At 39.2% G+C, this 27,018-nt stretch overlaps 2 protein-coding genes and 1 long non-coding RNA gene across 7 annotated transcripts; 1 reads left to right on the plus strand and 2 right to left on the minus strand.

The window, feature by feature from the left end:
• Positions 1-353: 353 nt before the first annotated feature.
• smtnl2 (smoothelin like 2) lies at positions 354-16,337 on the minus strand. 2 transcript variants are annotated; one of them, XM_088380364.1, is made up of 10 exons: positions 16,210-16,337; positions 15,139-15,960; positions 5,885-5,966; positions 4,849-5,106; positions 4,715-4,777; positions 4,578-4,638; positions 4,356-4,505; positions 4,155-4,278; positions 1,734-1,885; positions 354-1,206 (listed from the first exon to the last, which is right to left on the minus strand). In XM_088380364.1, exons 2-10 carry the CDS (start codon positions 15,760-15,762, stop codon positions 1,080-1,082), a joined length of 1,641 nt encoding a protein of 546 aa, XP_088236490.1. In that variant the 5' UTR covers positions 15,763-15,960; positions 16,210-16,337; the 3' UTR covers positions 354-1,079. The 2 variants fall into 2 exon arrangements, with proteins under 2 accessions (XP_088236490.1, XP_088236489.1); XM_088380363.1 differs by having other exon boundaries at positions 4,356-4,638.
• On the plus strand, positions 981-25,867 carry LOC148395245 (uncharacterized). 3 transcript variants are annotated; one of them, XR_015859360.1, is made up of 4 exons: positions 981-1,249; positions 1,797-1,917; positions 4,147-4,301; positions 20,067-25,867. It is a non-coding gene; the product is annotated as an uncharacterized LOC148395245 (long non-coding RNA). The 3 variants fall into 3 exon arrangements; XR_015859359.1 differs by lacking the exon at positions 981-1,249 and having other exon boundaries at positions 1,280-1,917; XR_015859361.1 differs by lacking the exon at positions 981-1,249 and having other exon boundaries at positions 1,281-1,917; positions 4,147-4,286.
• LOC148395246 (tapasin-related protein-like) lies at positions 23,526-26,975 on the minus strand. 2 transcript variants are annotated; one of them, XM_088380365.1, is made up of 8 exons: positions 26,704-26,975; positions 25,944-26,120; positions 25,592-25,867; positions 25,133-25,462; positions 24,560-24,907; positions 24,393-24,485; positions 24,275-24,294; positions 23,526-24,191 (listed from the first exon to the last, which is right to left on the minus strand). In XM_088380365.1, the coding sequence occupies exons 1-8, from the start codon at positions 26,747-26,749 to the stop codon at positions 24,177-24,179; spliced, it is 1,305 nt and encodes a 434-aa protein (XP_088236491.1). In that variant the 5' UTR covers positions 26,750-26,975; the 3' UTR covers positions 23,526-24,176. The 2 variants fall into 2 exon arrangements, with proteins under 2 accessions (XP_088236491.1, XP_088236492.1); XM_088380366.1 differs by lacking the exon at positions 26,704-26,975 and adding an exon at positions 26,394-26,667.
• Positions 26,976-27,018: the final 43 nt, after the last annotated feature.

The raw sequence follows: 27,018 nt of genomic DNA on the forward strand, positions 1-27,018 counted from the left end.
ATTCTAGCTATGCTGTGAAGCTACATTTCAAACATATTATTTTACTAAATAATAATAAACTCCAAAATTTACTGTCCGCAAAGCCATGACTAGTGTAATGTATTTTTTCATCAACTACGTGCAAATTTATGTACAACATAGACTAATAGTGTCCCTAAATCTGGACACATAGGTAGTTGACTCATATGTGGAGTTCACGTGAATTGTGCAAAAACAGATTAACTGTTTCATCACAAAGGTTGGAAATCCCATTGAAGATATATATATATTTTCTAAATATTCAAATTGAATAAAATATTGAAATGTCCTTCCTTCCATCAATTTTGTATACCAGTGAATTTAGAAACACAAAATTGTGCTATCTCTCAACATTTTAATATTTTTAGATTTTTACACAGTTCCTTGTCTTTATGGATTCATAACAACAAAAACAATTTGATACCTTCACAAATTTATATACACAGTACAGTCCACTGGAAAAAAAATTGTGTTTTGAATTTTATTTCATCAAATAGCATCTAAAAGTAAAATGTAAAAGCATTTTTCTTTCAGCTGACAATTGATGGTTTTAATAAATGTTCATGTCTCAATATCCAAGCATTCAGTGTGTAAATAAAAGACACCATTCAGTGTAATTTTACAAACACTCAGTTTCATATTCTTTTTAATATTTTTGAATACCTACGTACATGTCAAATTTTCACTGATGCTGCAAATTGTATCCCTTCTGGTGCAGGGTCAAAGGTTAACATACTCATCATGTGGGAATAAAAAAGTTTACAAACAACAAATACATATACAAACTAAATATAGTCAACAAATTCAATAATGTGGTGTCTTCATTGATTTGGATAACAGGTAGACACGGACGCACACACAATCACGATTAAAAGCTCAGTCCTCCCAAATGGGAACAAATGTTCTCCAATTTACCACACGAGGGCAGCACAGTCTTAAATTACTTTGCCTTTTTTCCTGGACAGAGAGGAAATGCTTTTATTTCCCTCAGTGGCTATGAGGCAGTGGAAAAGAGCAAACAGGAAAAGGTCACGCCACCAATATGCATGTGGTTGTTGAGGTCACTCAAACTTGCGCAGGTGGTTGTAGAGGGATTGCACGTAGGTGAATACACACATTGGATCTGGTTTACGACCCATAATCATCATGTCATCCACTTCGATTAGCCGGTCGCAGCCAGCCTTCAATCTGCAGACAAAGGCAGAGAAAGACAGAGCATTATTCGAAGCTGGTAATGTTACAATCTATTTGAGTTTGTATTTGCTGCCCTGCTGATAAAAAAAACATGTTACTGTGTGTTTTAGTGGTGTTTAATCAAAGTTTGCATGAATGAATGAAGTTTGAATGAATGAATGAATGAATGTTACTGTTTCTGTTTTTTTTCTAAGTGTACAGTGATCCCTCGCTACTTCGCGTTTCGTTTATCGCGGCTTCACTACCTCGCGGATTTTTTCCCCCCAAATTAAAAAAACATTTAAAAGTCAAAATAAAACTTCTAAATCGAGGAAACATTTGTCTAACCTTTAGGACAATACTCCAAATTTCGTTTACATTCCTTTAGAAGTCCGTTTTCGCGTGTTAGCACGATCACGAATTAGCATCTTTCGGCTAACTCGTTAACCTGCCCAGTACTTCTTGCTGGTGACCGTACTTCGCGGGTTTTGGAACCAATCCGCGATAAATGAGGGATTACTGTACTTCTTTCCGCTACTCACTCTGCTGTTCCAAAAGCCAGTTCAAAGTTCTGCTTGCGGTTGTCCGGTGACAATGATTCGTAGTCAAACTCGGTGGGAAAAAAGGAATGGACCAGAGCACAAAAAGCCATGCCGTCGCTCCAACTGGATGAGAAGTTCTGGATATCTATGTTCTGCAGAACAGGGGAGATGAAAAGAAAGCTTGGTAAGGTTTTTGCAAGTGTGTGCACAACACAACTAAAAAAAAAAACAAGAACTGAGACATTTAAGATGTACAATGGAAGATAAGATGACAACAGTCCGGCCATAAAACTATCCCCCCTTTCACATTAATATGATAGATGTCATGGTTTTGCTCTGCTTTCATCTTCATTGTCTGTGTTTCATTTTTAATGGCTATTCAAGCCTTCAAAGTCAAAACCCCAGATGTAGTCTATTGTGTTGCTTTTTTTTTTTTTTGCCATGCCGTCACAAAATCTTACTAGTGACAGAAAGCAAAAGTGCATGTTACTACCAGAACTGGAAATGACAATTGACACTGGCTGCTCTGTCTGATTATTTAATTAAATAACCATTACAAACAAATTAATTTCACCAAACAGTTTTCATGCTGCTTGTTGAAATAACTCCTTTTGGCCCACAAACTATTTCCTGTTCCATTTCCACGTGTTTGCCATGTATCTTTAATGAAATTATGGTAAACGTCTATTTACACTGACAATTAATTACTATATAATTTAAAAAAATGAAAAACTATTATTTCTTCTAATGATGACAGTTTAAGCATATAACCAATTAGTTCACTTTATTAATTCCAAAGGAAAGTTTAGTTTTGCAATTTGGAACCCAAGCAGCGTTACAGAATATATTAAGTACATACAAGTTCCAAACATCCAAGAATTTATGATTTTATAAAATAAGGCACCATAAGGCTATTTCATTCAACAGTTCATAAATTTGAATTACTGGACCCACCTATTTAAGAAAGCCCACATTTTCCCTTTCATGAGTATAAGTTCAACTCCAGTGTGCATGATTCTTTCGCAGTGAACGCTAACTGATTGCAGACTTGTCTCAAGTGAAAATGCTGTCTATGCTTGAGTGAAATGGAACATGTCAGGTCATCATATGAACAATAGAGTGTTTCCTCTTAGCCGTAAGAGTCGTGGCTACGCCGATTTGACGATAACTAAAGCCACATGGAGCAGCTGGCACAGGCTGCCGGGTAAAAGTGTAGCAAATGTGTCAAAACACTTAGCCATGACCTCAAATGCTTCAAACTCTGTAACCCCAGAAACACACAATTACAAAACACGCACATGTATCCAACCACTTTCACTTTTGTGCAGTGCATATTAACTATTAACATATATTATTAATTGCTGACAAACATCTGCGCTACAGTTCATCTCATGTGTCAGTAGGGAAAATGAGGATGTATGTTTACTTATGCATAAGGCGTGTTTTAAGGTGTGTTTCCCTGAATCTACTTGCGCCTGTAAAATTTCACGTTATGGGCCCACTGTGCTCCTAAAAAAAAAAAAAAACTTCGTCTGGAGCCCTGCATGGTCGGGTCATCAGTCAGTTACAGGAAACATATACTTCACAGTCATTGAGTGAGAACCAATCCCATGCTGGCTGCAATTCAATTTTTCATGCTCATTGACATCGCCTACAATGAGTTACAGAGATTAGGTTTCATTTTCACTTTCAATAGAAGTGAAAGGATGAATTCCATGCTATTCTATATGCATTGAACTTAATGTCCCTGTAAAGTGTCTTACGTTTTACAAACCATAGTGTCGTTTACAAGCCTGCCAAACGTAAAAAAAAACATCACCAAGAATATAAAATACATCTCCAAAATCAATAGTGGCCTGCTCGCAGATGGCTGATGCTGTTGGCGTGTCCACTCAATGCACTGATAATTGTCTGTAGTGTGAGCAACAGGTTGAATAACGTGCCGCTGTATTTCATAAATGTTCCCTGAAGCGTCTCTGGGAGGTGGACCCACACATGATCCAAAAGTGAGGAAGGCAGTGATTTATTGGATGACGCTGACACCGGCCTTCGATGCCAAGAGTTTGTTGACCTGTGGCGCAGCATCCAATTTGTCACGGCCTCACTCAATTTTGTGTCGTGTGTGTCACCGTTGGCTGCGTTGCCGGAATGATGATGCTCAGTAACTTGGGCTTAGTTTTAACCACGCCGAAAAATATCCTGAGAATTGAGAATTGAACGCTATCTGTAAACAATTTAAAACATAGTCTGAGCCTTTGCACGTTTTCAGCACTACGAAAAAATCTATGGAATTCCTTTAGAGGGTCTTTATTTTATTTTATTGAACGTAAACCTGCTTATAGGTTTGAATGTGAGTGTGAATTGTTGTTTGTTTACATATGCCCTGCCGTTAAATGCTAAATCTTTTTGACAGCACATTACCTGGTAGCCGATGGTCTTAGAGCGACACCACTCAAGAAGGATTTGTTTGATGCTGCTGGCGCTGGAAACTCCAAAACTTTGGGAGCGTTTCAGTTTGGGCTTGGACTCCACGACTTTGGTGCGACTGTACAGGTAACAAGCAAACATGTGAGTACTCTTCCATCATTCTCACACAACCTAATATGTAAGCATTTTCTTTACCTGTTACTGATGTCTGTGTCCAACCTATCGAAGACTGACCGTCGAGTCTGAGCTCCAATGTTTCTTGGTAAAGTCTGAGACCTAACCAGTTCTCGCTTCCTTTCTCCTCCATACCCGAAAGATCGCTCTTTGCTTTCAACGTTGTCATCCCTGCAGGGGACAGAGAGTCTTACACTAACCAAACCTAAACCGGGAATTAAAATGTCACTCATATTAACTAACCGGTCATGTTGAGGTAACCCTGCGTAAGTCACAGTTTTAGCAGAGGGCGAAACCGTTTTCTCTGCAAAGAGAGTCATAGTGAATCTCAATTGTAACTGTGGTGTCAGCGGCCATTTCTGTCTGCCTGCGAACCTCACCTTGGAGGCGCGAAGTTCCTGAAGTTCGAATGGGTGAAGTGGTCCAAGTCTTCATGGAAGATACTAAAAGCGAACCAAATGTTTAGTCTGGAGTTTTACAAAGTAGATATTGGTTAAGGTTGTCATAGAGTCACCTGGTTGAACTGGGGATTCTGCATGTGGTTGAAGCTGAATGGAGCTAGCAGTTGATTGGCTGGGAGGGAAGGACTCTGAGATTGGAGGGGAACTCGAAGACGTGGGGCTACTGGGAGAATCTGGACAAGTCTTGACTTCTGCTGTCTTGGTGGTGGCCGTGATGGGGAAGTGGGCCATCCGCATGGCGACTGGGGCTGTGTGTTCATGTGGGAAGTCTCTGACTGGAGACATCTTTCCATGTGCCAACAAGGAATGTTCTGATAGGAGTAAAGACATCTCATTATAAAAATAAAAATCCATGGTGATAGATTCTGGCAAATATTGTGAATGTTTGTCCGTATACATCGGTGAGTAGTGATGGGAAAATGAAGCTTCGTGAACCAGTATTCTTTGGCTCCTCTAGATGGCAACGTTGGTTAAAGTGAAGGGTTTTAAGAAATTGTTGCGCTGGGTTGGGTTGAATCTAATATTTTTACTTGGAAGTCAAAGCAAAAAAATGATCCAAAAAGCCGCGTATTTCTTGAACAAAAGTTTTAAATGGAACCACTGGTATATAAAAGAACCACTGTATTTTCAGAGAGAAAGCTTAGCTTCCCACTCATTGTGGCACAATTTTCTGTATGGTGAAAGCAGATTTAAAAAAAAATTGGAATTTAGAAATAAATGTGAAAAACACAACCTTGACTAGAACTGATATTCCCATCATTCAGCCCGGTGAGCGTTAATGTTTGAGCCTCTCTAACCAAACCAAACATAGGAGAGAACTAGCAGAGAACTGACAGTGATGACATCACTGTGAAATAGTCTGGGATTAATCTGCCAGACTTGACAAATGTCTCCCCGAACCACAAAAAAACATTACTCAACTATTTTAACAGGCTAGCACTCAACATCCCTTAGTAAAGTGATCCTCAGCAGTGAAGTCAGTAAAACTTTTTAAAAGCCTCTCACTTAATGGCATGACGTCACTTTGGTGCTTGATCTTTGAATCGGAGAACATGTTGTAATGGCATGATGAGAAACACTTGTGGGTACCTGTTGGTGCAGCGTGTCCGTTCTCCAGACTCGCATGTGCCGGGGCCGGGTCAACTTCGATTGGCTCCTCTCGCTCAATACTCTGAAACACACACGCATTAAAACACATTTTTTTAATGACTTCCATTGCAAACCAGTGACTGGTGCAATTTGAACTGTCAGTAGACCCAAGATGTTGTGTAAACCTCCAGTCTTCCAGGAATATAATTGATGGATGAAATGTGGAAAAAATGTTGTATGTGCGTCATATTTGGATCATACAAAGTGTATTACTACATTCAGATGCTGTAGGTAATGAAACACATGAATTAATCATTCAATATATGTGCCAGGTTCCTTCCTAAGTGGTTGTGTTCTTTGTTCCATCCCTACTGTGATGACGCTTTCTAATAATCGTGCAAAATAGATATAATTAAAGATGACGCATGTGTCAAACGTGATTCTCTTTCATATCATTTAATTCCATATGGAACATGTAGAGCAAACTTATTTTGTCATGGGCCGGATCATGGACATAGTTTGCTTTAAAGGGCCATTAAAATTGTCAACCCAAATAAATGTATGAATGTCTCATATTGTATATATAGTATAGGCTAGACAAAAAAACTGATGAATAACTAGTTTTCAAAGCAGAGATTAATAAGAACTGTTCAAATATTTAAAAATGAAATATTGAAATCAAATCAAATATTTTAAAAAAATGTAGAAAAATGAATGGTAATAAAAATTGCTAACAATACCTCTAGTTTTTAAAAGTGAAAAGAATTTGAAATTTTGGAATTGACATGAATTCGATGCACAATTTGTCTTCACGGGCCATCTTAAATGATGTGGTGGGCCGTATATGGCCCCCAGGCCTTGAATTTGACACAGAGGCTTGGACCTCTAAGTCAACCACTCACATGATAATAAACTGCTTTGGCAATACAGGCCTACTGATAGCTGTGCAAATGTTCGCAGGGTTACACCATGTCAAAAATGACACAAGTATATAAAAGAGCTTTTCAAAAGGCTTTCAGGAAGTAGAACCACAGGTAGTCATGAGGGAGGTAAGCGAACAGCTGCTTATGTTTGAAACTGTCAGAGTGGAGTTAAATGTGTTTGGCGGAGATCACCGGGCCATTTCACCACAGGATTTGCAGTGTCACCATACATACAATCAAAGTGTCAGTGTCGTTGAAGTGCTCAGCTTATTCAAGTTCCCCCCGGGTAGCTTGAAAGTCGCAACACAGAGGTGCATAACTACTGTACTTATAAGCCATCATCGACACCGATATGGGAAACACAAATATCTTTAAATGAGTTAGAGGCACACGGTTGCAAAGTGGAAACAGACAAATTGTTGCATGTGTGTTCTGTGAGAAGGGGAGCTTGCCAAAAATCAGTGAAACACGATAGCTGGGCGGCTCCAGTTCCTGTAAACTCTTTCCATTATCTGCACTTCTGATTTGCCGGCAGAATGCTCTGCAACAGTTCACTTGGCACTTACGAATGACGGGACACCTGAGGCCATGCCACACCCGTCATGCGTGCCACTATTCTACTCTCATGACGATGGGAATTGTCGAAATTATATTACTAGAGTGAGTAGAACTAATGTGTTTTAGAAAAGAAAATAGCTGATGGATGGTGTTCAACTTTAATATCTCAAAAATTCTGCTTCGGAATGCTTCCATAAATGCTTGTGCATTTGTAATTGCTGATGTATTTATTCAGTGAACATGAGAATAATTGACATAAAATAGTGTCATAGAAAGCTAGGAAAGATTTAAGAGAAAGCACATTTATTTTCATCATAAATTCAACAGGGAGCAGGAAGAAATAAAAAATGTATCGAGTCCTACCTCTTGTTCTTTAAATATATCAATGTTATCCAACAATAAATTCAGCAATAAGTTATTCCAATACAGTAATGCATCCCAAAGGAAGGAGAAAAATGTCAGAGTATTTTACAGATTCCTCCAGAATTACAGTTTCCGTATGAGGTCTATCCATGATTCTTATCGTGCATCATGGTTTTCAAATGACAACACTAAACAAGTTGTACTCGGTGCTTATTTAAATTAACATTTTGTTATCAATGCCAGGTTTGAATGAGAATCTTTTATATATTTATTTACATTTTTTTTATGAACCACTCATGTTCCTCCTTACTGGCACATGCAAGACTTTTGCAGTGTCTGCCTTCTGCTGATAAGTTGCTAAAAGTAGAACTTGTCACGTCAAGATGGCACCAAAATAGACCAGTTTCTCCGCATGCAAACAATAATCTCTTTGACCCAACATTTGGAATGATTGCTGTACTCAGTGACCAGAAGTGTGACCTTGAAGGTATTCTACATTCTGATTTGACTTAAAATATACTTATGGATCATAATAACATCAAATATTCTTCCCTCTCTCCGATCAGTAAAACTCTTGCCTATTTTCAGCTACAGTTAAAGTAGGATCGGGTGGTCTTCATGCTAAAAATTAAATTCCCAGTCAAATATATTCTGCAAACACTCTTAGTTCCAGAGTCTGCATGTATCCAACCTCGTGTTAGTGTTCATTTAACCACATTCATCAATCCCTTTCAGAGTAACTCCAGTTTAGACCAAACATTTTGCAGACTGTTTGCAAGAGTCACACAAGTGACTGTTGCTACGGGAACTCTTGCACTAGGAAGCCCTTGTGTTTAAACAGGCTGTATGAGGGTACATGATGAGTGTTACATCCTGTTTAGGCAGAGGATATTGTTTAGCTGTCACAGGTATCTCCGTGAAGGCATGGGGGCGGTTAGCAGGGTGTTTGATAAGCAAGGCTCCTTGTTGAAGGAAATATCACAACTAATGTGTCATCCGACAAGTGTAATCCATCCATCTCATTTTTAAAGTGCTTCTTCTCATTATGGTCACAGGTGATCTGAAACCTTGCTTAGCTGACTTTGGGAGCAAGGCACCCTGGACTGCTACCTCATAACTGTGTGGCAGATGTATACTAACCTCTGGACCATCATTCATTAAATTCTTCTTATGACACACGGAGGACTGCATGAAAAAAAACCTGATTCCAGTTAGAAAACGGTTCCAAATTCCTGTTTAACCGTGACTTTTTAAGCCATCCAGAATATACAGTATGTGTGTGAATTAGTTTTAAGAAGTGCATTGCATCAAGCTCTGCAACTTTTATCGCTGACTTTGCAAAACTGGTTGAGGTTGTGAATGTCATTCCAAAATGAGGTGACAGGACAGGTTTTTCTGGGGATTTGAATTTTCTAGCAATGTGGTTCCTTAACACCATTGAATTACGGTGCAGTGAAAGCACAAGTAGGACCGCATGTATACGCACACACACACACACACACACACACACACACACACACACACACACACACACACTCCTGTAAAGATATCAGATTAGGGGAAATGAGGACGTGGCTTCATAATCTCCTCTAAAGAGTGTGAAGAGGAATCCGATACACCACTTATTTTTTAAGTACATTCATATAACCTACAATTTATAATAAAAAAATGACTATAGCCAACCTTTGCATTGAGATGGAAAATATGTGCAAGATACATAAACTTATAGCGTTTCTTGCCTACAGATATTTGTGTTGGTAAAGGAGAAGCCCTCTTGCTGTGCAGTCGTGTAGCAAGAATTATTATTACTGTTATTTCATACGTGCAGAAGTATACAGTATGAGACTGTGGCGGATCATCCGTGGAGCATATTACTAAATGACAGACTTTAAGCTTGTTTTTTTTGATAGAGCTCATAGTTAGGGCCGGCTCGGGCTTGTTGTGATTCATCTCTAAAGTATGTTGGCATAGCCTTAGACTGATGAGGGATTCCCCATAATGTACCAAAGTCTTCTCTGCCACTGTCTCATAATTATAGATTCAAGTTGTTATGCTGTTTATGAATGTTTACTTTTTTGAGGCAGCTCTGGGTCCAAGCTTCAGCTACTTTTATCATTATTATCGATCATTATTATGTTGCAGAAACCGTATTTCTCACCGTATTCTTCAAAACTAGAGTTGACTGTAATCTAATGTACTGAAAAAAATGAAGTTCTCCAAACAGCTCTTCAACTACTAGAAATACTCGTATTAATTATTACATCGTGTATTGTAGGTCGGTTCATTTGTACAGAACAATTCGTTCTCCGTGTCTCCCGCCTCCTTACTGAGTTTATTTTCCCAATCCTGTTCTCCCTACTAGTACACAGTATCTCTAACATATGGCAACAATAGAGCATAACTCCCCTATCTGGGCTATCTTGGCAGTCCACCTCCCTCCTTTCAGCCTTCACTCACTGTGATTCTCAGTTCCTGGCAATGATGCAGTTAGCTGAGGGGGAGTCCGACATGCTAGCTGAGAGATCAGGAAAGTATGACAAACTGGGACCCTCTTGCATACGGGAAAAGACATGTACAAAGAAGCATTACCAAACACATTCTGCACTGCTGATCCTTGATTTAACCTTGACCGTGGTTTACCGGATTTTGGATAAAAGAGGTCCACGGGGACTGTAATTGCAGGAAAGGTGGCTCTACAAAGTATTGACGCACAGGGCTAAATACATATACGCACACAGACAGACCATACTTTTCAGATTTTTATTGGCCTGAAATTCTGAAAACTATAAATGATTTTATATTCCAGTTCACAATTATGTAGGTGTTTATGCGCTCTATGTGTTGGTTGATGATATCTCAATAAAAACATTGAGTTCAAAGACACTTCGAGACACTCTAATTACAATAACTTTGCCACGGTAAAAGTGAAAAACAACCTGCAACTTTTTGCGTTGGATTGTTTTGAACAACAAATTGGGTTTTTATTTACTTAACCCAAATAGCAGGAACTTTCAGAAGTATGTTGAAACTTGTTGAAAAGGTCAGATCCCCCCCCCCCTCACTGCTCTCACCTCTAATTGACCAGTACATCACTCAACAGAAACAGCGTGAAATACACTCATTACCAAGTAGGCCTGGCCAATGACAAAAAAAAAAGTCATGCCTTCAAATTCACAGTAAGAAGACCGTAGACCTCCACTGATCGAACAATCTTAGAGAGATACTGTTTCACTGCTCATACTGGTAACCCAATGAGGTGATCAAAACAACATCTTGTCTTATTTCATGCTTGGCAAGCGTAGGACTCTTAATTTAACTTGAATACTTTTTTTAATTTTCCCATTAGTGATTAAGGTTGAACTATTACTCTCTGATATTGGACATATTGATGCTTTCGAGCAGTAGTGGGTCCAGAGGGCATTCAAGGTGTCCTACTGGCAGGTCATTTATTAACTTGTTTCCACAGCGATGATGACGAGAACACAGATTATTGTCTGGAAGTCATTAAGAGAGCCTAGGGTAGCCAGGGAGTATCCACATACCTCTGTTACCCCACGCCACTAGTCCCCCCCCCCCTTTTGTATACACACATCCCCACTAGTCTCAGCTGGGCAATTCTTTCAAATTTGATTGTAACATTTCCAAACATCCATCATTGTGTGAGTTTTCTTGATATGACTTTTTGTGAATTGAAATTGGCAGTAGATGTGTTTTTTTTTCTGTTCCGTCTTACACATTAGTTTATATATAGCCGTAAAAGAAAGTGATGTTTGGAGGCAGCCAATCTCAGAAAGAAGGGGGAGGGGAGGCCTCATGGACAGGATGGATGAGTTTCGGCCCAGGTCAGCAGTTATATGGGGACTGGGTAGTGAGTCTCTCGGGACAGTTTGTAAATGTCAGATTTCAGTTTTTTATGAAGATAAATATCTTTGCTGCTCATTCCCTGTTCAGCAGAGGAACCTGTCCATGACTAAAACAGCCAGTAGGTCTTACGTCATTCAAAAGATGACCTGTGGAGTACAATCTCACGAGAGTCTCCCAGTTTGACTTTGTCTCCCTTGAATGGTCCAGTTGCAGGGTTCATAACGTTTGCTTTGGTTATATAACACAACTAATTACCATGAATGTTTTTACCTACAATCAAGACATCTAAGATCTGTATGAATGTATTTTTGTATGAAAGAACCCACCCCTCTTTTCTTCCTCACTTATCCTGTTCAGGGCCACTGGTGAGCCGAAACCTTTCGTGGTTATTTTGTGGCAAAAGGCAGACTTATTTGGCAAACAACCATTCACATTTATACCGACACTGAATGGAAATCGATCCAAGTATAGGAAATATTCAAAGTCAAGTTTTGACCAGATGCTAACCGATCTCTGTTTGCAAAATGGCTGGAAGGGGTTGGCATAGCCTACTGACTGAGTTTTTTAAGATGCCTTCCAACTTTTTCCTCTTATTAAGTCCAAAGACCATATATGGGCGAGTCTGTACACATTCTCAGCGCCAAGTAAATCATTTTCTTTCTCCTGAGATCAGTACATTTAACTTCCATGAAAACAACCAATCCGTCTTCTCCACTCGCTAGTGACAAGTTCTATGCTGCTTGTGTGCAGATAAGCATCAGAGGGAAGAGTTGTGTAATATTAGTGAGAGATGGAGCTAATGGTTAAGGGATAGTTAAAAAACTGCCTCCAACATTTTCCTCTCAGGGTATCAGCTCTTATGTAACATATAATGCAAGTCTTGTTGCAAACCATAAATCAAGAGCATCTAAATGCTATTTTGATTGAGACCAGTAGATAACCCTCTGACCTGGGAAAGCTAATCTTGATTTTCCATTGAGTCGGTTAACGTTCTGCTAATGAAACCCTGTCCACTGCGCACACATATCCATCCATTATGTATAGCTTATCATTTGCGGGGTTACTGTGAGGCTGGACTCTATCCCAGCTGACGTAATGCGTGTTAGAAGGGCAGGACATGTTTTTAGAAATTAGCCAGAGTACCCTCCATTACCTTTGTGCTGGACCACATCAGAAACATTGATTTGCAGTGAATCATTTGATAATAGTGGTAAATAATATAATCAGTAGTTTTGATTTAATTAAAAATGATATGAGCATACAATGACAATTATGTATGATACTATGTTCAGGCTGACGAAATCAGTTCACAGGATAAACATAATGCTAGTAAATTTTCAATCAATTTAGATTATTATGGGAAAAAAATCTAAATAGATGCATGTTATTATTAGGGGAAAAATAACTTCCCAATAGCGTTTAACTACTGGTCTAACAGTTACTACGGATGAAGCATTAAAAAAAAAAGTATCCGGGCACTACTGTATAGGAACTGAAAATAAAGAATTGTTGCTTCCTTTGCAGCTCCCACTCTTCCTGGAAGACTCTCTAAGATTCTAGAGTGCCTGCAGAAATGTTTTTACTTTAATTTCCAAACAACTTTTGTGAAGTTAAACAACGTCCAGCAAGAGTTTGAGGTCAGGGCTCTAGAGGTAACGCAGGGTTCACATCCACCCTGCTTTATTAATCAATTTTGTGTCTCCATAATTGTTATCAAATCAGCAATTAGACACATTAAATCATGTTGAGTTCTAATTTTTCCCCTTGTGCGTGTGAGCTAGAGACAAACAGGCCTGTGCACATAACTTTTGGCAGACATTCACCTTGGATTGATGATAAAGAATGCTTGTAGTCTGTGTGTAAAACTTTTAAGCCTAACAGACCTGTCTGAACAGCCAAGTGAACGGCAGCTACGTACGTCATCCACATCACTTTCAGACAGGAAGAGCAAGAGTGGTAATCTTGTTGAGAAACCCCCTCAATGAAACCTACTATTCTGACGAGAGTAGCCGAGCACACGCGGTGCAACTTTTGACCGACAGCAGGGGATCTCCTGCAGAGTCAAGGAAACAAAGGTGGCCTTGTTTTGTTTTACTTTGCTCACATGATTTCACAGCAGATAACATTCCTCTAATGTAGCCACCAAAGGCTACAGTGAGGCAACAGTCAATTTAAAAGACGAAATGAATGAAATTTGCTTGTGCACCTAGTTAGCGTGGTACAACAAGGAAGTGTTGAACTTTTGTGCCGCAAATAGCTAAAGTATGTATTGTTACCATCTTGTTGCATCATTTTGGAAAAATAGTTCCACTCCATCCATGGAGATACAGGCAAGGTGAATTGTGAAACAGCAAAGGAACACATATTAACTCCAATTGCGTTAAAATGGAAAATTTTGCATGTTAGTATTTTTTTTTTTACCTTTTATAGGCTAGGTTTCTCCAAATTTGCCACACTTCATGTGGTCCATGAAGGCTATGTCAGGTGGAGCCAACCTGCAAAGGGTCCTTCAGAGGACACAGCCTAATAATTCTGACACAGCTTTTACGTATTATTGTCTACTGTGCTCAAATACTCAATAATGGACAACAGTGCTTCTCATTTCTGTAACTTCAGACTCTTGACTTCTAAAATCCACATGAATTTAACAGCATTGTTCTTTGTAAATAAAATAATGAGGATGAAGATTAATTAGCTTTCACTACAAATGGAGCAGACCGAAAATATGTAGAAGGGATAAAGAGGGAAAAGTCAGAAACACACTGGGTTCTCACCAGACTGTGATTGAAGAGTTGATGAATTGAAAAGGTTGGAAACAATTTTGAATGTGAAATTTGTGTGTAACAGAGGAAGAAGAAGCAAACCTGCTAACACATGAGACTTCCTGGTAGTGAATGAGTGCAGCGTGATAACAGTGGTTAGACGGAAGCTGTTTATCTGGTGAAGATAGAAGTGTTTGGAAAAAGCTGACAAACGCAACATAACAATGAAACAGAAAACCACTAAAGACATTCCAGAATTTGTTGGAATCTTAAGTCTACCTTATTTAAGAATACAAAAAGAGTCACACACCACTAGCCTCACAGATCACAGTAACAATACCTTAGTATCACATATGGCATTGTCCGTATCGTGGACTGCTGCTTTCCAACCTCACGAACACATCCGTGCAACCGCAACACAAACACCACCAGCCCCACTTGCAATCTGCCCGCTTCACCACAAGCAGCCCTTTCTCAATTTAGAAAATTGCATTGCAATTACTGGATTACAGGGCATTGTTTGTTTAATTGCCATCCATATTACATTGTCTATTTCACCCAATTGTGGTCAACCAGTACAAATATGGCAAAGCAATAAAGGGGCACTCCCTGGAGATGGAAGCAAGTGAAGTAGCGAGACCAAAAATAAAATGAAATCCAATTCAATTGCAGAGCAACCTCTGAAGTTACATCTGGAAGAGGTCACATAAAACATGAACTAGGATTTGATATGTGCAAATTGTTGAGTGCTAATTGCAACATTGGGTGAAAAGTGTTCACTTACATTGTTTTTGCTGGAGACTGCAAATGTTGCCCGGCTGGAAAAGCGGCCAGTGGACGGGCTGTTACTTGAAACGGGACTTGCCACAATGGCGGAAACTCTTGAAGCGATGGGGGGACTGCCGGAGTTGGGGGACGAGGAGAACGTTGGAGCGCTGGATGCAGCGTTGACGTGACCGCTTTGGCCATTGTAGGTCTGTGTGCGGTTCCCCGGGGTGCAGGGCTGGTTGACACTCTGAGTGGGGGATTCAGCCTTACTGCAGATCACCTCCTTGACCTCACGGTGATTGGCTTGGATGTCACCGAGGTGGTTCTTGCCGTTTTGACTGCTCATCCCACTGAGAAGTTCTACCTGTCGTCTTAGGGCTTGCAGCTGAGTTCTGAGCTCTCGGTTCTCCTGCTGAAGCTGAGTCATGGCTCGCCCAAGAGTCCCACTCAGGCTGACCGTGTCTTCCAGGCGATGCTCCATGTTTAACTTAAAGGCAGTGACATCCATGTGGATCTCTCTGATGGCCTCCCTCAGAGTGGCTTCATGACGGGCCAAAGCCTCACACACCGTCTCCCCCTCGGGACTGGAGGCGCGAGGATGACACAAGTCCCCCATCTCAGCCAGGGTTGTTGCTTCCATTGAGCCAGCTGTTGGTTCTGATGAAAATCTTTGAGTCTGGAGATTCAGTTTTCTGAGAAACTGGCTGGAGGGGAGGGGACTGATGGACACAAGGTGCAAGGTGAGGGGGACGGCCCAAGGTCTGATCTGGTTAATGTCTCCTGCAGTGCTGTCATGAGCTGCCTCTTCTCCAGAGAACTTCAGGTGTGGATGAGTCTTCTGAAAGATTGCAAAATAGAAAAAAACAGGAAGTCATGACCTTTTCCATAGAGTTCCTGTAGATTTAGATGCATTAGTGAGATTTGCAATATGGTCTACCATTCAGAGTATCACTCAATTTTTACGACACAATTCCCAAGCGCACTAACATGTGTTTCTTAAGGAGTCACGTAAACTCTTCTCATGTTTCATAACTCTCATAAAACACAGCGATGAGGTAATCTTCACTAACAGCTGCAGTGAACTTACCTCAGCCTCATTCTGTGTTACACATCACAGCTGTATGACATTGCATGTGTGTGTGTGTGCCTGGATGTGTGTGTGTATGCTCTTCACTGCCGGCTCTGGTTTGTTTAAACGCTCAGGCTGAGCTCTGCTTTTGTCTGGAGGAGGGAGCAGAAGGGGAGGGAACAAGGAGGAGGAGGAGGATGGCAAAGGAGTGAGGAAACATGGAGGGTAATAAATTTAGGGGAGGGGAGAGCGGGTGGGGCCGGGGAGGTCTCCTTTATATTCTCTGTGTAAAATATTGGAAAGATTTTCGTCCTCTCTGCACCTCACCTTCTCATTATCCATCTCATTTATTTCATTATATTTTAATGGATAAATGAACCTGTTGCAGTTTTGTTTAGTTTTATTAAAAAAAAAAAAAAACACTAATGACAAGTAGGAAATTTGTCTTGGACTCTTTATCCTTACAACACAAAAAGCACATGATTAAAAATATACATGACATTATATTGCTACATTGCTTAACACAATATATATATATATATATATATTTATATATATCTCACACACAAACCATATCCATCAGTTTATTTTAGTCAAATTGTTAGAATAAACTCCTTGCCCTTACTGCTTGCACGTCTGCTTTCTGTCTGCTATTCTGCCATCATTATCTGTCCATCCACTTGCTCTGACAGTGTTTCATTCCGATAAATAGTGCAACTCGAGTCAGGCTTTCAGTGCAATGACTTTAAATCGCTTCAAATGCTTTACAGTAGTTTTAAACGATGGCTTAAACGTACAATACCTCACACATTTATTCCATTACGTTCTTTACCATTATGGTGATGTTTGATGCCACGATGAGATCGATGGCCAGTGACCCGCCCCCCTTGTAATTGGACCCTAACAGAGCAAACATTCCACACACCAGATAGCCTTGTGTGCGTGTGTGTGTGTGTGTGTGTGTGCGTGTGTGTGTGTGTGTGTGCCCATATTTGTTTGAGTGTATGTAGTAAAAGGAGTATGTCTCAACAGTACGAGAGCTTTGAGATGGGGGGCGTTGAGATACAGACAGCAACGAACCAGAGGAGTTCAAAGGTCATGAAGTATTTTTTCAATCTGTCATCAGGGTTTTTTTTTTTCCACTATGCGAATGTCATGCTTGAACTACATAAGGTGTCATTTTGTGGGCAATATAGTTTGGACCCCTGATAGACTTTGTTGTCTTATCAGTCCTTGTGATTGATTTTAAGACGTGTGACCCCAGTTCAGTCATGTAGCATGTATTGTAAACCACAATGAGATAAAACATACTAATTGAATTGCAAAGTAAGTGACATGGAATGTATCTTGAAAAGAAATAACCTGTATTTATTTTTATGATTTTAAAATATACATTTCAATATTTTTGTATGATTTTTTTTGTTTCAAATACAGTATATAAAAGTTATGTAAACATGATCTGATACTCTTGCAAAGCCCGTGACTCACGCTGAGACTCCATCATGACTCACTGAGCTATCAAAATGAGTTTGAGTTTATTTGTAAAATGAAACTACTCTTATCCCTTGAGGTGCTTAGACTAGGACTACTGCGGGCCCACTCTGAGAAGCTCTTCTTTCCGGTAACCATGAGTCAGCAGGTCCTATGAATGACCTGCATGAATCAGCGTGTGATGAAATCAAATCCCAAGATGTTGTCAAAAAAATGTCTCTTGACGTCCAAGTTGGCTCTTTGATTGTTTTGACAATGATTCACTTGTCAGACAAAAAAAAAGACAACATACCTTTTGTTGGTCTAACACAATTACTGGAACTACAAATAGAGTACTTTTAGTCCATTTTTTGACTCCCAGAAATGTGTGTTAATGATCCTGAAAGATTTGAAAAGATTGAATCCACAGTGCATGATGAAAGTTCAAAATTTGTAAGACATTTAAGTATGGGCAAAAACAATGATTTTGGAGTCCGAGCAAAAGGTGACTCTTCAAATGAAAATGCAATATGCTAAAAAAATATATATAATGATGCAATATCTCATGGAGGAATGACAACAAGGTCAAGAAGGAGGTTCTTTTTGGCTATGAAATTGAACACAAGACTTGCTGAAGTTAATATGAATATGGGTCAATGTGTCAAGTGCTTTACTGTAAATGAGAAAACAACAAACTGTTAATTTTGTGGTAACTGATCTGCTTGTCTTAACAGAGAGCAGAAGAGTTCAAAGCAAACATGGTGAAGCAGCAATTTGCTGTTATGCTGCAGACAAATTGAATACACTGTTCAGAAAAAACAAAGTCAGCCCCAAATGTAAATGCTTTTAAATCCAGAAAGGTCTTTTACAGGATTTTTACTACCAAATTTTCCAAACCTTGTTCTTGCACTGCACATTTTTATAATGATTAAAAAAAGTTACTTTTAATTTATTTACTTTGCTTTTCATTGTATTTAACCCTTTTGTTTATAAATGCTTTTAAATGTTGTATACTAAATGTTCTTTTTGTCATAGATGCTTATTGCTGTAATGTGAGTACTAGTACAGTTCAGACTAATTCTGTGAAATAATGCGTGTTCTACTTTCCCAGCAAAGATGATTGCTCTTACTTTTTGTCACAAAAAAATAGGATTTGAATAGACTCTTGTGTACACTTCTATATCTTTCTACAAATGAGGTGTGACTACATTATACATTGTCATTTATTGACCACCACCACTGACCCCCTCGACCATGGCACCACAACTGCCGAGAATGCAACAGTATATTTTCAAACCAACCACATTCTTCCTCTGTAATTCCTCCTCACATCCCTAATAAGCATTCATTGAAGGGTGAGGGTACTCACAAACACCCCCACTGCCCTTTTTGCGTCAGTCTTACATGGCAGCAAATTAAAACATGTACTCCTGACTTCACCTTACAGACCATAAACTTTAAAAGGGATACAGTTTGTCCCGCAGAGACGAATGTACGTCATGACTGCAAGTATTTCTGCACCGCCTGTAAAGTCGTGTAAACACACTTGCGACAAACATCCAACATAGAGGACAGTACAGTACAAGATAAATAATGTAAATACTGTTTGCCGGTGAATTTTAATGATGTAAAAATAAAAAACACCATGATTTCTGTTTTCTTCCATCCACACCAAACAGATTAGACACCTCTGTGTCATTCAAGGGTCACTGATTATGCATTTTTTTTAGATGACTGTAATAATGGAGACTTGCTCGCACACGGGAAGAAAAGCAAAAAAAAAAAAAAAGTTAGCATGACTACATAGAGATTGTTTGACTCTCCCAAACTTAAATTGAGTGACCTGTCAGTACATCCATCTCCCTTATGTAGCATGTTGTCAAAAGCCAGCTGCGGTTTCTCTTTAAGTAGTAGCTTGACTTCCGCTTTAAAATTACAGTGTACATCAAGGTGCTGTTCAGAAAAGAAGAGACCACCATACCGTCTGTGATTTTATTTCAAATGTAGTAAATGCAGACCCAACGTCTTTGATGATTTAACAAGAGAAACAGGTTTAGTACTAAGGGGAAGTCAAACTATTTCCGAGAAGTTTGTGGGAAATGTTTTGCGATAGTTCAAGTATCGGACCCTCACGTTGGAGCTTTCACATTGACGTCAGTAGAATTAATTGTGTGTCGACTGTGTTGACTACAATATAGCAATAAACCAAACTACAACCTCCATACAAGTAGTACAAACAATAAGGGCATAAGTCCAGTATAAGTGACCAGTTGACCAGTGCTGTTACTGGTTTAAAAAAAAAACACACACAATGGAATGAGAACTATGGTGCAGCTCAACTGACATATTGGAAGATCAAATTGCGTATGTTGATAGCTAACACAACTTGTCACTGTCATTCACAGCACTTTCTGCAGCAGAATGATGTAACCATGGATTCTCTTCACGCTCAGACTTATTGCTTTTTCCTTCAGTGGATGCCAGCACCTTGGAATTATATCCATGACATTTTGAAAGCCAGTGTGCGCACTCAGTGTGCCACGTGTGTGTTTGTGTCTGTGCGTGACCTTGCCTCGCACTTGGTGAAGACATTTAAACAAGGACGGGTAAGTGTATACAAGATAAAGAGTGAACGAGTGAAAGCACTTCAGTCTCTGAAGGTCACGATCAGATTTCATGTAAACACAAGGACAGCAATGCAGTTTACAATGTGTCATTAATCACAATGTGAGACGCTGCACAAAATGCTGCCCAACGTCTCAATCGGTAAACAGTATTGCTGCACATACGTTCATAAAGTAGATCTCCACAATCCATTTCCTGACACTGGTTGACTTCCAATTTTTGTAAAGCTTGTTAGAACATCAAAATGTTGCTCATTTATTGTAACTGCAAAATTGTAAAAATCATTTCCAACCACTTACTTACAGAAATGTAGAAAGGAAATAGTTAGTAATCTTTGCAATACTGACATGCACTTTGCTTGAGTGTTTATTTTTTGACAACTTTATTTATGACAATATTTAAAAACATATTTGACTTTATTGTTATTATACTATTATGTGAATTTTTTGGTAGCTGTGATTAAGTACTATCAAAATGAATTGAAATTGAATGGAGATATTGAAACTGCAACTTTAAGTCTCAGGAATAAAGTCTGAGAGTAAGAATCGCCTCAATTTAAGTTTTACAAGTTTTAGTTCAGGTCTGATTGATTGTTTCAATTCCTCTCTGAGGTTAAAACTGAACTTGTGTCAAAGTTGAAAAGGTGTTCCCATTTATAATAGATTGAACTCTCAATTTTAGTTACATTTGTAGAAAAATATTCATTAGTATAATAAACAATTAACACCATTTTATCATGTTTATTATGATTTGAAGGGATTGAAAGGAACATGAAAAAAATAATCAACTCTCTGTGGCCTTAAATAACATATCTTGCAAATTAACAAGCTATTATTGTCTGGATATAACTGAATGCAACATTTTCATCATGAGCTCAGCCTTATATGGGTGCTGGCCTGAAACAAATAAATCACATTTCTTTTTTTTACTTCACTAATGTTTAGCTGAAAAATTCTGCATCCATAGCTGCTGCTCATTCAAGCAGAAAATGCATGTATGAGCTTTTTCTTTTTTTTTACCATGAGCTCATCGTCTCACCCCCCTCCCCGCTTTTTTTTTTTTTATTACTTGGAGAGATTTGCAACCCGACCTCACCAGAGAAATTGGCAGGAGCACAAAGTGCAGTGCGTTTGTTGAGGTCGGCCAGTCAGAACAGAACACAGACGGCAATTAGACTCTTTGCTTTTCTAAACAAGCTTTTCTTCAGAATCACACTTGTGTTATTACATATGTGTCATAATAACTCAGAAAGGAGAAGCAGACAAGTGAGGCAGCATCATTCGAGAGGGTAGTTAGTTAAACGTTGAAGGACTCGCGTACTTTGACCTCTGTTTTGAACTCGAGCGGGAAGACGAGAATTCCAATAAAGTCCCACAAAACATTAAGACAGAATCAAAGCAAAGAAACCTGAGCGACGGGCTTGAAGTTAAGTCAAAGTTATTTCACCATCTTTAACTAGCAAAAAAATACATCATTTAAAATAGTAGCACATATGACTGATGCCTGATTTGGGCTGAGATGTTTTTAAAATAAAACTGAACCTTGGGGATTAACTACAAGAGAGATTGTGAGCCATTATGCCAGGTCCCAGATCCAACATCAGCAACCTCTTACCTTACCAATTTTCTTTTCTAAATGATTCCAGATTCTTTGAACGGGGAGATTACCACCATATTCACTTCCACAGGTGTAGTCAGGTCTCCCAATATTAAACTATATTACTAATATTAAACTTTTGAATCCACATCAGGTCATAGAAAGAGAACAAGTTGTGCTGAACCACTCAACAATTGAACCCAACCCTGCCCCAAATATCAAAAGTCTGCGATTAATTGATCGCCTCGACCCCGACAGAAAAAAATTGCCTATAAATACCACAAAACTAGTATTCCAGTTTTCCATTCTGATTGATTCATTTCCTGTGGTCTATAACAATATAATGTATAAATCATGAACCCATGTTTCATGAGCAACAGAATTTAGGAGTCAAATTATTCAACACAAACCAATCACTTTCATGTAAGGCTCATCCAAAGTATTGATCACATCATAATATCCTAGAAACACACTTGCATGTTGTCATTATAATAATAGTACTAAATCAAATGTAGCCATCTAGTAGTCTCATACGCTCCATGATGAGTTCATTTTTTCAGTTTTGCACAAAAGCTAAAACTGTTTGTCTTGGTGTTGTTTGTATGTGTGTCCCCACAAGTTGATTGATCAGCTGTTGAATAATTTGATATTCTGTTTCCCACGGAGATAGTGAACTGCTCTGCTTTGTTTGTCTTCTCTGAACACTCGAGAGCCCGCCTGGGCTGCACACGTTGTCCCTTCATGGAGGCACTCGCTGCTGGCAACAGGCTAACACAAACATCTGCAAGCAGTCAACACTTACGTTCAGTTTATTGCTGTGCTCAGGCTCACACTGGAACGTACAATCAAGACGTCTTTATTTGCAACTTCAAAGTTGGTTTACGTTTTGTTAATTGTTGTTCCTTTTATTTAGGATAATGAATACAGCTTATTGCGTTTATCGTACCCCCATAAATGAGAGATAAACGATGCTGTATGTCCCAACTGTGACAAGTGTGGTTACTTTTTTTTTTGCCTTGATATTGATCTTTTTGTGAGGTTCTACAGGCAAGCCTAAAGCTCAATAAATCTTTCACAAATACCAGTTAGAGACTTGCACAATGGACCAGGCCCATTTCAAACTCCTGTGGAAATGGTTTTATTGACCTATATATTACAAAGGAGTATGAGAAATATCTGCTTGTGTAATCATACAAACTCAACATGTTTTTTATTTGTAATAATAATATACAATAATATATATAATATAATAATAATAATGGATTTTATTTAGAATGCATTTTACATTTGAAGGCAAATCGCAAAATGTTACAGAACACAGGACAGATAAAACTAGGTAAAATTACAATAAAAGCAACAAACTAATTAAACGCATTAAAAATATCATTAAAAACTAGCAAAGGTATGCTTTCCGGAATAAATGGGTTTTTAGATCTTTCTTAAAAGCTTAGAAGGGCCACTAGATGAGGTTGCTTCAGGTTCAAGATGTCAGGTTATTCATACTACGGCCTCAAGTAACGATCATTTTCACATGCCATTGAACAAACTCATTTGTTTTCATAAATTGACGATAATTCGGTCACTGGTTTTGTCAAAAAAGGGAGAGACATGTTAAGCATTGTTTACCAAAGTAAAAGCAGATGTTTGTCTTTTGGCAACGTTTTATTTTGATTAAACACACACTCAGAACAGAAAACAGAAAGAATATTAACTATTGAGAGGCTGAAATTAAGAGGATTTGGACATTTTTCAGACAAAAACAAAGCCTCAAAACAATTTATTAGCAAAATAGATGTCGATAAATTTAATGATCATTAAGTTGTCAATTAATTTTTACATCCCTCATTGAGATGTTTGTTTCATTGTGATAGCGAAAGCCGTACTTAGTGTCATGTAAAGCATATGTATTATGTTTTCTTCTATAAAGATTGTACAATTTCAAGTTAAAGAGACATTTCCAAGGCAAACTACATCTCAAAAGTATTGTAAAAACAAGTTCACAATTGAAGCATCATCATGTATGGCATCATGCAAGATTTAACCAAATCTTGTGTTTCAGCGTATCTTGTCATTGAAGTGATCACCAAAACCAGGCTTAGTGTGGTACCACTGGTAGTACGGCGGCTCCCTCTAGTGGTAAGAAAGAAAATCACTTCAGAAGTGTTTGTTTTGCCTGTCTTTCTTTTTTGTATCTGTAACCTCCCAATGCAAATTGTTTTTTTCATTGCTACGTTGGTAAAACTTGGGGACTGCTTTGCCAGCTGCTGTGTGTTCCTCTCTGTCATGAGGTACAATCAGTATGGCTTTTTCTGCACAGAACAGACACAAACGGACATCAAAACATTGTTTCTGCTATTGACAACTCAGAAGTGTATTCAAAATCTAGTCTTACCTGCAATGAGTATTTTCTAGCTGTGGGGAAAAACAATGAGTCATTTTAATGTCTTTGAATTCATATACATACATTGGCTTATGGTGATGTAGCAGACAAGATAACAAATAATACTCACCTTGGTAGAGGTGTCTTAGCATAACATACAGGACATACAGTAGTAGGACCAAAATGCTGCAAACAGTCAGCGTGAACAACCAGCTGCTAGGTTCTGTGGGACAAAATAGAGACATGATGAAGTTGGTCTGCTGCCACAGAAGAGCAGTTGTGCAAATTGTGACTCACCTTCAACGATCAAAATGAAACTTTTTTTAATGGGTATTCGCAAAGACTGATGGGAGACCGTGCACATGAACTGACGCCCTGAGTGTCTGTGCGAAGCCTCGAGGTAGAAGAAAGCTGAAAGCGAGTAGGTCTTGTCCATGTTGTTTTTGTGACTGGAGAGCAGGATATTGTCAAGCGCCTTGGGGAGAGAAGCGCCGACCCTCTGGCTCGAAGATGCCGGGTCTTGCACGTGCCAGGCGATGTGCACGTCCAGAGGGTAGTAGTTCTCTGCCTCACAAACCACCTTTTCCATCTCACCATCTAGCAATGTAAGCTTGGGGCCAACATTGATGGACACACGGGGAGACTCTGGAAAAAAATACATCATTATAGCTTTGCACAGAGTAGCAGCTTACCAAACAATGTTTGGCCTATGTATGGCCTAGAAGTGTTTTCCATACATACCATTAATGTGATAATGACTTCACTACTTAGCATAGCTATTTTATTTATTCAAACAACAACGGACTATGGACCAAAACAAAAATCAATTTGATAGTCGTAAAAGCGGAATGTAGCCATACTATTCCTCACCTTGAATTTGTAGACTTATATCAAGGCTGGAAGACAGCGGAAGTACTGACACGGAGCACACATATGTCCCCGCGTGCTTGACTTCAGTGTAGGGAAGAGTGTAAGAAAGGTCACCACCTGCTAGATTAATCAGTTCAACTCCCCTTCCCTCACTTTGCCCAGAGTGGCTAGCATGACTGAAGAGAATGCGTCGTTCGCCATGGTACTGCTGGTACCACTGCACGTTCACATTTGGTCTCTTGTGGTCGATAGCAAACTGGCAGTGGAGCTTTTTTTGGAACCCCAGGCCTGATGTCACCATTGGAGTTTGTGTTTTCATGATCATCGCAACTGTAAATGCAAACGTGACAGGAAGTTAAAAACACTGGCAATAATAAATAAATGTGAGGTCTTGGTTCTGGTGTGTCGATTTTAAGTGGCATGATAGTTTGGCAATTAGGCATCAATATAGACTGATACCTTTAGTATTGAGGGTCTGAGTGTCCTCAATCGGAGGCCAATTGCTGACATCCTGCTGTTCCGAGGGAGGGGGCTCAGATGGGTGTCTGAGGATAGCAGAGATGGTGAACAAGCCTTTGCTGTGGGTCAGCGTGATGGCGAACCAAGAGTTGTACTCATTGAACTTCTGGCCCGGCCACTTCAGATGGACACTATCTGTGTTGAATCTACGAATGTCACAGTTCACAAGATCCACTTCAATGTCCCCCACATGGCGCTGCAAGTTAAGTTTGGAGTCTTGATAGAGAACACAACAACAGAGTCAGACGGTGCCTTTCAATGTGTGTTACTGACATACCAATAAAGGCCTCACCAATAACAAGGAAAGTGACGGCGCGAGGGTTAACGGGACTGTCTCCTAACTTCCCAAACTGCAGAATGCTGGGTCTTTGCAGGAGCTGAACATCACGTGCACCCTCGTTATCGATGAGAACGATATAGTCGCTGAACATACAAGGCATCCATGTCAGTAGATTAGCACAATGAGCACCTGCAAAAAAACAAAAAACGGTCGTTTTGAAAGAAAATAGCTTGGTATTTTTAATACATACTAGTGCCAGCTACTATTTTCTGTACACTACTAGGACAACCTTTTGCAAACTAGTATGACACCTCCATGTTACTAGTGAGTTAAAACTGTACACTAGTTGATATCTGCATGCAACTAGTCACTAAATGGTGTGGATCACTAAATATTATCTATCAGAGTTTTTTATCAGTAAAACGAAACAAAGCACAGTTGTCAATTAGTGCCCAATTTTACCTCACTGAATATGAAGTTGTCCTCTTCGTATGATGACGTTTTCATAGTTGTAAGGACAAAGAGCGTACTACTATACATTGACTTTAAGTTGGATATCAAGGAAAATAAATAAATGTAGTATAGACCAAGGGTCTTCAAGCCTGGTCCTCGGGGGCCAGTTGCCATTAGAATTATGTGTTGCAGCACCAAGATTGAGAACCCAGATTGACGCTCAGGTAGAAAACGTCATTTCAGTTTACGCGACAGTCTTGCATAGATTTCCGCGAAAACCACTGTCTCGAGTTACAACTTCTAATGTTGACTCACTTACCTGCAATAATAAACAAGAAAAAAGTTGATAACTTAAGTAACCACATGATTCTAAAGGTAAGACACTTTCTATCTGTTTTCGAGCTCAAGGTAGCTGTTTAGTTTCACTTTCATTTTGAAGGAAACAACGCCACGCGAAAGCTGCAGTGTGACGTTTTTGATGGACATTTAGCTTTGTGTGCAGTATTTGAAGGGGGCGATCAACAAAATGCTACGCTGCTGGCATATTTAAAAAGGAAACGTTCAGGGTTTTAGGCTGAGCGTAAATTCTAGTTTTCTAAAAAAAAAAAAAATAAATAAACCGACGTGGTACTTC

Source organism: Syngnathus floridae, chromosome 7 (genome assembly GCF_059516105.1).
Source record: "Syngnathus floridae isolate MCC-2025c chromosome 7, RoL_Sflo_1.0, whole genome shotgun sequence".
NCBI lineage: Eukaryota > Metazoa > Chordata > Actinopteri > Syngnathiformes > Syngnathidae > Syngnathus > Syngnathus floridae.